General features: G+C 41.7%; 1 protein-coding gene across 1 annotated transcript; it reads left to right on the top strand.

Annotated features, from left to right (window-relative positions):
• Positions 1-1864: 1864 nt before the first annotated feature.
• naalad2 (N-acetylated alpha-linked acidic dipeptidase 2) lies at positions 1865-13403 on the top strand. The gene is made up of 20 exons (XM_083696385.1): positions 1865-2094; positions 2674-2785; positions 3012-3198; positions 3783-3884; positions 4010-4135; positions 4263-4343; positions 4459-4564; positions 4704-4797; positions 5099-5194; positions 5977-6062; positions 6142-6261; positions 6600-6682; positions 6792-6855; positions 9854-9921; positions 10239-10330; positions 10878-10968; positions 11167-11431; positions 11815-11896; positions 11979-12071; positions 12274-13403. The coding sequence occupies exons 1-20, from the start codon at positions 2013-2015 to the stop codon at positions 12461-12463; spliced, it is 2220 nt and encodes a 739-aa protein (XP_083552511.1). The 5' UTR covers positions 1865-2012; the 3' UTR covers positions 12464-13403.
• Positions 13404-13692: the final 289 nt, after the last annotated feature.

A 13692-nucleotide genomic window follows, 5' to 3' on the forward strand; every position in this document is an offset into this window, starting at 1 on the left:
ATGGCAATACATGACTGCCCTCTAAAGGCTGTTCATAATAACCCAGTTAAATCTGTGGTTAAATACATTGGCATCCATATCACTAAGGAGAACTCAATGTTAATAATATGATTGGAGAATGCAAAACAAAATTTAACATGTGGTTAGAAGGATATATACATTTTTAGACACATCTACTTTACCAAGATGGAAAGTCTAGCATATGCCATTTACCTGATGCTTTTATCCAAAGCAACTTACATTGCAGTGAGTGCATACATTTCTGCATATATGGTCCCAGCAGGAATCAAACACACAACCTAAGCGTTGTTAGCACCATGCTCTACCAACTGAGCCACAGAGGACCACGCAGAGGGCCTAGCAAGGTGTGTATATACAGCTTACTCGTTGGCCATCTCCAAAAGTATGATCAAATTCATTAATCCACTTAATTGTAACTATATATGGAAAAATAAAACACACTATTTGAAAAAAGCTGCCATGGTTAGAATACGAAGAGAGTGGTGTGCAAGCTATATATTATGAAGGTTAATTCGTTGAAATCCTTTCTCAGCCATGGTAACAGTGTTTGGTATTGTATCCCAAGAGAGTTATTTAAAAAGATTGGTGGTATTCAAGTTCTTCTATCTTGGTCATGCTGATACATAGGGGTAGAGTATGAATTTGGTGAAGATGATCCTAGGAAACCATGTCACCCCCTACCAGGCTCCTGTCCCCTACCTCTTTGCCTGCCCTCTGGTGCCAAGTTTCTGCACAATACCTCTAGATGAGCCTTGCAGAAGGCAGAGTTCACAGCCCTGCAATGCAAAACACATGGGCCTTAGCCTATCATAACAGGGATATCTTCACAATATCTGGAATTCTTTTGAGTGTGTATGAGAGGATAGGCAACACAGATAATTGGTAGGAAAAGTGAATTAAATTGGGCAAATGTTAGTTTTGTTTGTGACAGTGAGAATGCACACGTATGGCTGGCTGTACTAAAACTGACCTTTTTCTTCCATTACAGAAAATGCTGCAACCTACCACTTATAGTTTAACTTGTTAAAAAAAACAATTACTCTTTCTCCAAAGGCGATGATACTCACGACTGGACCTTCTCCGTGGCACAATCCACCTCTCATACCTTTTACATTGTATGCGACCAGTTCAATCAGCATCAACTTGGTAGGCTAACCTACTGTCTGACTGCATTTTCCATCCTTTTCCCCAAAGTGTGCACGTATAACATGGATTGGCATATGATTGGTGTGCGTAAATTATGCTTTGCATGTGCACAAATGCACACGTAAGGGAAATTGGGATATATAGACCTAGTCTATTGGGTGAAGAAGAATTGTCTAGCCCCGTATTATTATTATTATTATTATTATTATTATTATTATTATTATTATTATTATTATTCAAAGAGGGTGCTTTCTTTGGCTTACTGCACGTCACTTTAGCGTGCCAAATTGCTGTTTCTAATCAGTCGCACATCCCTGTTCTGTTTTTCTACATTTTAGATTGTTCTGCAGCGAGCAGAGACTGTCACTAACTCAGCAGCCTGCGGACCAGGGAACATCCCCCATCCGCACATTCCAGCAGCCCCGCGAGCCTGCCACTTCACGCTCGAGCCCACTGCATAAAAAGTGCCGCGCGCAGCTTCTCCGGAGCCGCGAGGGGTCAAGCGCGACCGAGAGGGCTGTCGACAGTGTGGGAAAAACTATTCCTTTGTTTTAAATGTATTTAAGTCGACACGCCTGCCTAAATCATACGGCGTTTGTGATTCTCTCAGTCTTGAATTGAGAATAGTTTAATTGTGATAGTTTTGCTGTCATAGACTACATGGATCTACAGCAGCTACAGCAGCGTAGCTCTGCGTTTATGGCATAAGCCAGTTGTTCAAGTCTTGACTGCATAGCGAGGCCCCGCCTGAGCCTGCCTCTCGCCCTCTCATTCCATGTGTCACTCTCTTTCACACATTCCTCTCTAACTTACCGAATGTGGTCGATGTCCAGAAGTGATGGAAAATGCGAACTGAAGGCAAGCTCGTGCAATGGATATGCTTCCTCACTGTCGTTACGGCATTCTTCCTGATCGGGTTTATTATAGGTAAGCTCGTGTCATGTTGCTGCAGAGCGGATTTGATATGTTTGCAAATAGAAGTGTAAAACTTGTTTGTGATAATGACAACTTTGATAACTTTAAGGATATGTTTGGTAACTGGTTACAATGCGTAATTAGTTACCAAAAGTTGAGGCAGCGGGGGTCTGCGGGGGGTAGAAGCACAAATTAGTAGTAAGAATGTTGTCAAATTCCACAATCTGTCCAAGAAGAAACGTAGCAAGCTGGGTATTTGAAAATGCTGATAATATCACTGACAATGGTTTTAAGGAATATAATTGCTTATACTCTAATACTATGGCTGAGTGAATCTTTCACCATATTGTTAACACCTATCGCATCCTTTCAGATTTACATGAGTACCTATAAGGGATGCAAGCTACAAGGTGATTTTGAATTCAGATATCAATCTGATTCACTTTAAGCAAAAGCACAATTCAGATTACTTTGATAATGCTGAAACATGTTGGGTTTTGATCATAAATAGCCAATTGTTATTGAACTGTACAGTTGTTCTCCAAAAGTGGCCAAATATCTTTTGAGACATTCTGTCTGCCTGTGTCTAAGGTTGGTTCTCAAGACCCTCAGATACACACACACACCATGATGCGACATCCAGACTTTACCTGCGAGAGTTCCTCGACGAGATGCACCCAGACAACATCAGAGAACATCTCAGGTAACAAAAACTGGTAATGCTACACTGGAATACAAACCTCAGGTAGAGGACATTAGCAAACACACTAGAATGATATAGCACCTCGACTGCACATTAAAATAGAAGGAGAAAGATTACGATGAAAGAGCCTTCTCTCTCTCTCTCTCTCTCTCTCTCTCTCTCTCTCTCTCTCTCTCTCTCTCTCTCTCTCTCTCTCTCTCTCTCTCTCTCTCTCTCTCTCCTGCAGGAAGTTCACGCGTTTGCCCCACCTCGCTGGTACAAAGCAGAATCTGCTATTAGCTGAGCAGATAAAGGAGGAGTGGCTAGCGTTTGGTCTAGACTCAGTGGAGATGGTACCCTATGATGTACTGCTGTCCTACCCTAACCAATCACAACCCAACTACATCTCTATAGTAGACACACTGGGCAACGAGGTACACACACATACACATACACACACACACACACACACACATACCGATCTACATTTCTATAGTTGACACTGAGCCACAAGGTGCACTCTCAAATGACAAATATAACATACTTATGATATATATTACACAGCTATCACAAGCAACAAAAACACTTAAACCCAGGTCATGGTTGATTCAACAGGTTAACGATTGGGGTACAGCTCAAGGACAGGGTGTGTGATAGGCGAGTTCCAAAGGCCATAATGTGTAATAGGCCGGTTCTGGAGACCGGAGCACACGATGCCCTTTGTTTTTATTGGAACCACACGGGAGGACAAGGTCCCTTTATGGTACTGATTGCTGATAGGGTGATAAGTCCATCAGCACAGTTCACTTTATGTTACAGTACAAGATAAAGTCCCATTTTACACTGACCACACACATACACTGGCTGAAATTAAAAGCTGCTGGCAAATGTATGTTGGTATTACTTATTGTTTAATATAGTCTAGTATTTTGTTTATACAGTATTTCATGTTGTAATAAGTATATAGTTAAGTAAGTATTCCTAAGTATTAAGTATTGCCCTCTGTCTGTCCTCCCAGGTTTTTAACACGTCTTTAGTAGAGCCGGTTCCTGAGGGGTATGAAAACATGTCTGACATCGTACCTCCATACAGCGCCTTCTCTCCGAAGGGGCAACCAGAGGTAGCCGCCCCCCAAGCCTCCACCACCCCAACCCCCCACCCCCACACCCCACCCGCAACACACAAACACTCACACACATATTCACTCACATATTCACATATACACTTACTGGTTGTGTGTCCCAGGGTGATCTGGTGTATGTAAACTATGGCCGTACAGAAGACTTCTTCCAACTGGAGAGAGAAATGGGCATTAATGTGAGTGGGAAGATTGTCATCGTCCGATACGGGAAGATATTTCGAGGGAACAAGGTAAGATACACTGTGCTACACTAGCATCATTCATGATTCTGATTGGAAGATATCACTGTCAGTAATTTACATGTGTATCCCCCTCACCCCCCTCTGCCTCTTTCACTCTCTCCATCCCCTGCTGTAGGTTAAGAATGCTATGCATGCAGGGGCCATTGGTATAATTCTGTTTTCGGACCCTGCAGATTACTGTGCCCCAGGAGTTCAGGTGCATAAAAATATCATGAGTAGAACTAGAAACATTCTAAAGTAGATGTACTGGTCATATAAATATAATTCATTTCCATGTGTGTTTGTTCTACCACTTGTGATTCTGTGTGCAGGTATACCCCCTCGGCTGGAACCTTCCAGGGGGTGGGGCTCAGAGGGGTAACGTTCTCAACTTGAATGGAGCAGGAGACCCCCTAACACCAGGGTATCCCGCTAAAGGTGTGTTGTTACAGGAATTGGAGAGTGAGGGAGTCTGTGTGTGTGTGTGTGTGTGTGTGTGTGTGTGTGTGTGTGTGTGTGTGTGTGTGTGTGTGTGTGTGTGTGTGTGTGTGTGTAACACTGTCTTCCTTTCCTCTAGAGTACACCTACAGATCCAGCCTGGAGGAGGGGGTGGGCCTTCCTAAGATACCAGTGCATCCTATTGGCTATCACGATGCCTTCCACCTGCTGAAGTGAGTTTGAGTACAGATATTAGCTGCGAGTTTAGAATACCTATGTACAGTATATCTACATATTGAAATTCATCAATATCTATATAGATTTTTAAATGGTGGGTCACAGCTAAGGACTGAGCTATACAGTAGCTTGGTTTGGTTTATTTGATGGGTTCAAAGACCATTTAGAATCCATTAGGTGGGTCACAACATAATATAACTTTGGAACCACTGACATAAATAGGTCTGCTGGAGTCGCCAGTCCTCTGAGGAACCTGTGTGTTATCTTGCTTGCAATGTGTGATATTACGTCCTATAGGAACATGGGAGGAGAGATCCCGCCCAATAACTGGAAGGGAGCACTGAACGTGTCCTATCAGATTGGCCCAGGCTTCACTGATAGTTTCAGCACTCAGTAAGGATCTCCCTCTCTCCTGTCCATTTATCCACCTCATTTTCCATGACCTCTCCTCCACTCATAACTCTCTCCTGTCCTCTTTCCTGTGTACATTCCCTTCCCCTTGCTGTCTCTTTCTCCCTCCATCTCTCCTCCTCTCCTCCCATTCACCACTTTTTGTCTGTCTCCCCAATACCTCTTGGCATCACACTCTCTCTCTCTCCCCTCTCCCTCCTGTTTCTTTCAGTCACCATTCTCCCTAATGAGCTCCTGGCCAGCAGCCCAGAGTAGCAGAATGGAGGCTCTTGTACTTTCAGTGAGAAACCAAACTTGTAGCACTTCTAGCACTACTTTACAACTCAGTAATAAGTGGTTAAATAAATGGGGAAAAACTAGTAACAAGGAAGGTACTTACTTTGTATTATAAGGTAAGGTTGCCTTTAGTTTTCATATAATTTTTTAATATGATGAACCTCTATTTTTGATTATTATTGTGTTGTTGAATCCCTCTCCACACCATACACATTGACGTTTTTACTCAGTAAGAGAGGGTTAGGATTAGGGTTAGGGTTAGGTCACATGGTTTTAGTGCTGGAAAATGCAGGAATGCAGGTATCTATTTTTTTATTGTGGTATTTCCCACATTTCCCACACAACAATGACGGGTGTCAGTAACAGAGAGGGTATACTACTCAACAACAGTGGAGATGTTGGAGTTACTGAAAAGACATAAACTACTACAGCAACAACCATGTGCTGTCTGTCTATGTCTGTCTGTTGTCTGTATGCCTGTCTGTCAGGAAGGTCCGTATGAATATCCACACCAACAACCAGGTGACACGGATTTATAATGTCATTGGGAGGATCAGAGGGGCGATGGAGCCAGGTACACCATCACACTACCTTCTCTCAACATAATGAAAACCCATTGGTTATATTGATGCTAATGATGCTAATGTTGTCAGACCGCTATGTAATCCTGGGGGGGCACCGGGATGCCTGGGTGTTTGGAGGGATTGACCCAGTAACAGGGGCTGCTGTGGTGCACGAGACTGTGAGGAGCGCTGGGAGACTACTAAGCAGAGGTGGGTGTTAGGAGAAGGGTTAGGCTCACATACATACAGATTGCATACATACACATCAAGCACTGAGTGGACCTTTTATGAAAAAACATGTGTGTTCCATCAAGCCTGTTTCCTTACATTCTATTTGTCTCTTGAGAAGTGATTCGTATTTACTAAATGTTCAGTACATTTGGTCCAGTGGTTGTTGCGGGAAATGGAGAGTGAGGGAGTCATTGTGTGTGTGTGTGTGTGTGTGTGTGTGTGTGTGTGTGTGTGTGTGTGTGTGTGTGTGTGTGTGTGTGTGTGTGTGTGTGTGTGTGTGTGTGTGTGTGTGTGTGTGTGTGTGTGTGTGTGTGGAGGCTGGAGGCCAAGGCGGACCATAGTGTTTGCCAGCTGGGACGCAGAAGAGTTTGGACTGCTGGGATCCACAGAGTGGGCCGAGGTACTACACACACACACACACACACACACACACACACACACACACACACACACATTTGTGAAGAGTAGAGACTGCACAAATATTTACAATGTGTCTCTCTCCTTGGCAGGACAACACCAAACTGTTGCAGGAGAGAGCAGTGGCCTACATCAACGCTGATTCAGCTATAGAAGGTTTGTATATACTATATACTTGTATATAGTATATTGTGTATGTTTGAGTCAACAGCTGAATGTTGAATTATGTTCCTTTGAGTGGATGGTGATATAAATTGTCATAATAATGACTATGAGACATGTGGCCACATTGTCTCATATTTACAAGTTGCTTGGACAGTGCATTGAAAAAGGTTGTTTTTCCTATCATAATTTCTCCGCCGTTACTGAATATTTCTCAGTGATTTGGCATGTCCACTTGAGTGGTGACAAACTAAATATAGGCCAATTCAGAAAAGATCTTTTCAGCTGTTTTCATTAAAACAGATTGTGTGAAAATTCAACGTTGTGTTCACACCATATCACACAAAAAAATGTATAGCAAATGTTTTGCGACACAATCACAAAAAAAAGAAGAAAAACATTTAATGAAAAGTTATTTTGTCTATCATTTGCAAGTTTGCCTTCCCATGTTAGGTCAACAGATACAGTATCTATGCTAATACATTGATCCATGGGACAGATTTGTTTTTGTTTTTAAATCAAAGATAATGTACAATACAACAACATGACAACACAGGACATAATCTTAAGAGGATGCTTGGGATTACAATAGCTATTAATTAGGGGAAATGTGTTACAAATATGATACATTTTAATTGCTTTACCATTCTTCGAATATATCAGCATTTCAATACAAAGTTACAAATATTTCATATATACATGGAAGTTTGCTGTCTGGTGTGAAAATGTTGTGGTGTGAATAAAAAAACTTGTCATGTTGTAGGGCCTTAAAGGGTGGCTAGGAAATTTGGCTATATTTTGTTGTTAGCAAAGCATAACTTAATTAAATTACTTGGAGTCAGATTATTAATATTAACACTGTGCAAAGAATTGTTGAGTTTGTGCTGATTAGTGCAAGAATGGTCATCTTAGAATGAATCAAATGAGGCTTTAATAATACTGTAAACTTATACAATTATTACAAGGCAATACTTCATAGATAAATGTTACATTCTACTCATGTAAATGGGAGAGAGAGAGAGAGAGAGAAATTACCACATGGTCACTTTTACAGTACTCACAGGTTCAGTTGACACAACACACCAAGACCAAGAGAAAAGAGAAAGAATCTGTGCTCTGCTTCTGTTTTATACCGAACTTCCAACCACAGAATTTAAATTAAGAGCTGTTTACAAGCGAACCAATCAGACCTCCATCCTCTGTCATATGACACCTGAGCATCAACACACTGTAAGCATCCTTTGGCCCATCAGGGGAAGGGAGCTCAAGGAAGGTGGGCAGAATTGATGTCTCCCACTTCAGTTCACTCCGTGGACACAGCAGAGGTGAACAGAATAGTGTACATGAGAAAAGTCTTGAGAGAACTGCACCCCAGGATAGAGTTGAGTGGTCTGCGATGGCATTACACTTCCAGTACAGTTCATGGTTAGAATCCTGGTTATAATGGTCACCCACTGTGCTTGTACTTATCGAAGTGAGGAGGCACTGTCCTTGAACTTTCTGCAAACAAGCTATGTCAACATAGGCAGATCACACATACACACAATCAGTAGAAGAACATAACATTGATCAAGATGTTTGGAATTGTCTGATAAGATTGGCTCCTTACAACAGCTCAAGGTATATTGTGAATACTATCAAGTCATCAGAACGGATAGAAAAGAGAAGCAAAGGGAACAGATCCTTCTAAAAAAACATAGAAGATGCATAATGAAAGATTACATTTCAATAATAGCAGATTTAACTTTCCCATAGGAAAGGAGAAACATGTCACTGCATGTTAAAAAATGAGCTACCCCCTTCCCGAGAGAAAGAGGTCACCTTGTAAACAAACTAAATACAATTGAGTTTGGACAGCTGTCTGTACTTGCAATCAGATGCCAAATCAGCTATATGTGACTGCAACCATTTAAATGTTTTATTATCAGTAATGTTGCAGTAGGACATGTCGGCTGAAAGAACATTTAAAATGTTATTAGACACGTGGACCCGAATCAGGTTTACGTTATGCAGGACGTTCTTATTAATGTATCCTTTAATAAAACCTTCCTTGGGAACAGGATATGATTTTGGACACTGTGTTGGTTTGTGGTGCCATGATTGGTAAGATTTAAAACAGCTTACTGGTCCATAAACAATTGTGTGGACTCATCCAGGTTTTTGGACTAGCAGCATATGAACTAACACAGTACGGGGTAAAAGGTTTGATGGTAAACAGTCAACAATGTTGAAACAATATACAGTATCCACCTAGGAACAATTCCGTAGGCTAGGCGTTGTAGCTTCAAAGTAACAAAAGAAGAATCGAAATCAATATAAAATGTTTTAAACAGATGTAATGAAGGTTTGAGATAAACAACATAGAAATGTGCTGTGGAAAGTACAATTGAGAATTAGATGAAATCAGAAAAAAACTCTCATGTAGTCCCTTATAGGAGTAGGGCCTTATAGGATATGGCAGTTACAATATAAGGGATGGCACTGAAATTTGGCTATGTATTGTTAATAGCAAAGCATGACATTATAATAATAATCTGACTCCCAAGTAATTTAATTAACACTATGTGCAAAGAATTGTTGAGTTTGTGTTCGTGCAAGAATTGTCCTGTTAGAGTGAATACTGTAAACTTCTACCCTCATGTAAATGGTAGACAGAGGTAGACAGCGAGAGGGTGATTTGTCATTTAGAAATAGAGTAGAGTGAGTACAAGAGTACATAACATACATATATCAACCAAATGCAAACCTAGATAGACTATTATTCTGACAACAGTCATAAGGTCTATTACCTCTCTGAAGAGTATTAGGCTGTTTGAGAGAAGCAAACCGTGAGTGTGAGTGTAGCCTACAGTATGTTGTTTGAGGAGCCCAACAAAGCTATTGTAGCAGGAGTCAAAACGGTAGTCAAAAATCTGCTTTTGAAAACCTTAAATATCTAACTTAGAACGTAGTGTTTTGTATTTAATACACTGTAGGTATTAATGTATTGCAGGTATGTACACTCTGAGGATAGACTGTACTCCGTCTCTGCACATTCTGGTGTACGACATCACCAAACAAGTAAGGCAGCCTGACACACACACACACACACACACACACACACACACACACACTGACATCCCAAAGATCACAAACTATATCCTGTAGATTCACTTTAAATGTTTAACAGGAACCTGATGTCGAATCTTGATTGGCTGAACCCCAGTTTGAGAAATGTATGTGTGGAATTTGTGCAAATTTGCACATGGGACCCTTCCAAATATTTCAATGGGAGTATAGTTTAAACGTTTTAGTTACACATGTGTGTCAGTATTAGGCTGTAAATTATCATGTCAACATCTCCATGTAACCCCCCCCCCCTCTCTCTCTTTGTGTAGGTAGCCAGTCCAGAGGAGGGAGAAGAGGGTGTGTCTCTGTATGAGAGCTGGCACAAACGGGACAACTGGACAGATGACCGCAACGCTCCCAGGTCAGCCCCAACCCTTTTTGTAAACTCTCAGAAAGTTAACTTGTTTGCAAAGTTACAGACTGTTCTCAATGGGGCTAAATCCACCACAGGGACATTATGACGGTACTGAAACATGTAATGAAGGTGTACAGGTCATTTACATCAATTTAGGCAGCCCACCTTGTAAAACAAGTTTTGGACATGGAGAATAGATGAAGAGAAAGTGCAGGTCTGTCAGGGTGAGATGGTCATAACGCTGGTCCTGTTCACACTGGGCTTTACAAATGGATGTACAACACAGCTGACATAACAGGTGTCTTTGATCAGTGCCAGTCAGTTAGAGAGGGGAGCCAGAAATAGCAGAAGTGGGAGATATGAAATATAAGAAACATAAGGGGCTGTCAATGTTCGAAGATCCTTTGGCTCACTGGTGTGTTTCCTTTCGTTCTCTCTCTCTCCCCCTTAATGTGGGACTATCTGATGGGTCTCAAAAGTACTACACATTTTCAGCCTCCACATAAACAACATCGCACTCTCTCTCTCTCTCTCTCTCTCTCTCTCTCTGTAGGATCAGTAAGCTGGGTTCAGGCAGTGACTTTGAGGCATATTTCATCCGTCTGGGCATCGCTGCAGGCAGGGCCAGATACACAAAGAACAGGGTGAGACAGACACAGCTCCGGCCAGGAGGAGGGGGCATTTACTTACAGTGTGTCTTTGTGTGTACCCCTGTTTTTGTGTCCCAGTGTCTCTCTGTAAACGTGTGTGTGTGTGTGTGTGTGTGTGTGTGTGTGTGTGTGTGTGTGTGTGTGTGTGTGCGCATGTGTGTGTGATGTGTGTGTATGTGTATGTGTGTGTAGAGAACAGAAAAGTACAGTAGCTACCCACTGTACCACAGTGTATATGAGACGTTTGAGCTGGTGGAGAATTTCTACGACCCAACCTTCAAGAAACTCCGAGCAGTTGCTCAAGTGAGAGGCGGGCTTGTGTTCCTACTGGCTGATTCCCAGCTCCTCCCAATGGATGCCAACCAATATGCTGGCTCGTTAAACAAATACGCGCAGAGCATCGCTCAGCTGGGTCAGAGACACCCTGACGCACTGGTGACCTATGGGGTGTCATTTGGTAAGGGAAAACACACTCTCATGCACACAAACACATACACACCGGGCGCTCAGTGGCGTAGCACACTAAGGCGCATACCATATCATCGCAAGGTCCCTGATTCAATCCTTCCTGTCAATCTCTACTATCTCTATCCCAATAAAGCAGAAATGCCCTAGAAACATATTTAAAAAAAAAAAGAAAAACACATACACACAATCTCTCACACAAGTACACTTATGTATCCTCACATGCATACTATAATAATAATAATAATAATAATAATAATAATAATAATAATAATACATACACACTCATGTCAACCCACAGTTTTGTAAGGACTCATACTGCTTATACGGTGCACAAACACTAAAACAATTACATTGTTCTCTTTATTGGTCCAGATTCTTTGTTCTCTGCTGTGGAGAACTTCACTGTAGCAGCTAGAGATTTCCATGAACGTCTAAAGACCCTAGACAGAACAGAGTAAGTTTGGGGGTGCGTGTGTGTGTGTGTGTGTGTGTTGCTACTGTAAATATGTTAACAGTTGTGTGTGTTTGTGTCTCAGCCCCCTGCAGGTGCGTATGGTTAATGACCAGCTCATGTACCTGGAGAGAGCCTTTGTCGACCCTCTGGGCTTACCTGGCCGACCCTTCTACAGGTGAGTCATACACATACTCTTACCCTGTGTAAGCTGGGCTTGTATATGGTCAATCATATTGATATAATTCTAGGTATTTTCTCCTTTTATCTTGCTATAATTTGTTTCTCTATTTCTCATTTTGTTGTCTCATTTTTTTTCTTTTTCTCCTTTTTCCCTGTAATTCATCATATTCATTCTTATGAACTTCTCCCCATTTCAGGCATGTGATCTTCGCTCCCAGCAGCCATAATAAGTATGCAGGCGAGTCTTTCCCAGGCATCTATGATTCGCTGTTCGACATTGAAAACGCAGCCAATCTGGCAGAGGCATGGGAGGAAGTGAGGCATCAGATCAGCATTGCTGCATTTACTGTGCATGCCGCTGCCATGACACTCACACCCCCCGCTTGACACACAAAGGCTGTGTCCCACCTCCTACATACACACACCTACCGTATGTGCTTTTATTACAACTGTCTAAGGGAAATAAATCATGCTTTGTGTTCATCTTTGTAGACCCACAGTACCACTCAGTTTCTAGTGACATTCAAATAAATGAATCTTGTTAGTCTGGAACTAGACATGTTGCCTCCCACAAATTGCATATGCTCCAGGCATACCGTCTGGAGGCATATTGTCTTCCAAATCCTATAGACGGATGGGCAGGGACATGCACTCGCAGGAAATCCTCGATCGTTATTCGCCTTCCGAATCTGGTTCTGCCTTATCGTCAACGTCTTCCCCCGGACACAATATTAGTCACCAACTTCTAGCGGCTTGCCAGTGTTAGCTGTCTGCACTAGCTATAGAGATATTTTTCTCTCAAAAGATACATAATATATGATTTCCAGACGCACTGCATTAGTGGTATGGTTGGCTCAAGACTGGTCTGCAACACAAGGCTTTCATTTATAAAAAACAATTGTATGTGATAACATTTTTTACATTTAATTATTTTTCACATTCTAGAATGTTTACATCAATACAATACCTTTTATTGTAGGTGTTCTTATCAAGGTCAAACAGAGGATCGGGCAGTCCCATGAAACAGGTCAACATGTCAGTCAGAAAAAGGGGGTGTAAGATTTAGACTGTTAGGAGACATGTTAATAGGCCAACCATTTGGAACTGGTTTTGACAACATCCTGTGATGGTGAGTGATCAATTTACAAGAACTATCATTTACATTTACATTTATGGCATTTAGCAGACGCCTTTATCCAAAGCGACTTACAACAAATGCATTTGTTTAAGTAAGTGAATCATCTATCCAACAGTCATCATAAGACAAAGTAATCAATGAATCAAAGTAATCAAAGTAATCAATCAAAGTAATTTTTATTATTATTTATTAACAGGAGAGAACTTGTACAGGGGGGAAGTGGGGGTGAAGAGGTCTCAAGGGTTGGGGTTAGGGTTAGTACAGGGAGGGTAGTGGGGGTGAAGAGGTCTTAGGAAGGACTGTTAAGATCAAACCAATACAGATCGGTATGGCATGAAGATGTAAATGCATTGTATAGTGCTTCAGACTGGGTGATAGACCAAAGGGGAAGACACTACAAGAGCTGAGGGAAAACTCAGTTCTTGGTTCAGACCACACAGCTGGACCCAGAGTATGGACTTGCTCTGCTGCCTGATAC

Source organism: Argentina silus (genome assembly GCF_951799395.1).
Source record: "Argentina silus genome assembly, chromosome: X".
Classification (NCBI taxonomy): domain Eukaryota; kingdom Metazoa; phylum Chordata; class Actinopteri; order Argentiniformes; family Argentinidae; genus Argentina; species Argentina silus.

Excerpts from the sequence above, each read along its gene's own strand:
- naalad2 (XM_083696385.1), top strand. The coding sequence starts at position 2,013 with ATGCGAACTGAAGGCAAGCTCGTGCAATGGATATGCTTCCTCACTGTC. Across the intron at positions 6,683-6,791 it reads GATCCACAGAGTGGGCCGAG|GACAACACCAAACTGTTGCA; the intron begins GTACTACACACA and ends TCTCCTTGGCAG. Across the intron at positions 11,897-11,978 it reads AAGACCCTAGACAGAACAGA|CCCCCTGCAGGTGCGTATGG; the intron begins GTAAGTTTGGGG and ends TTTGTGTCTCAG.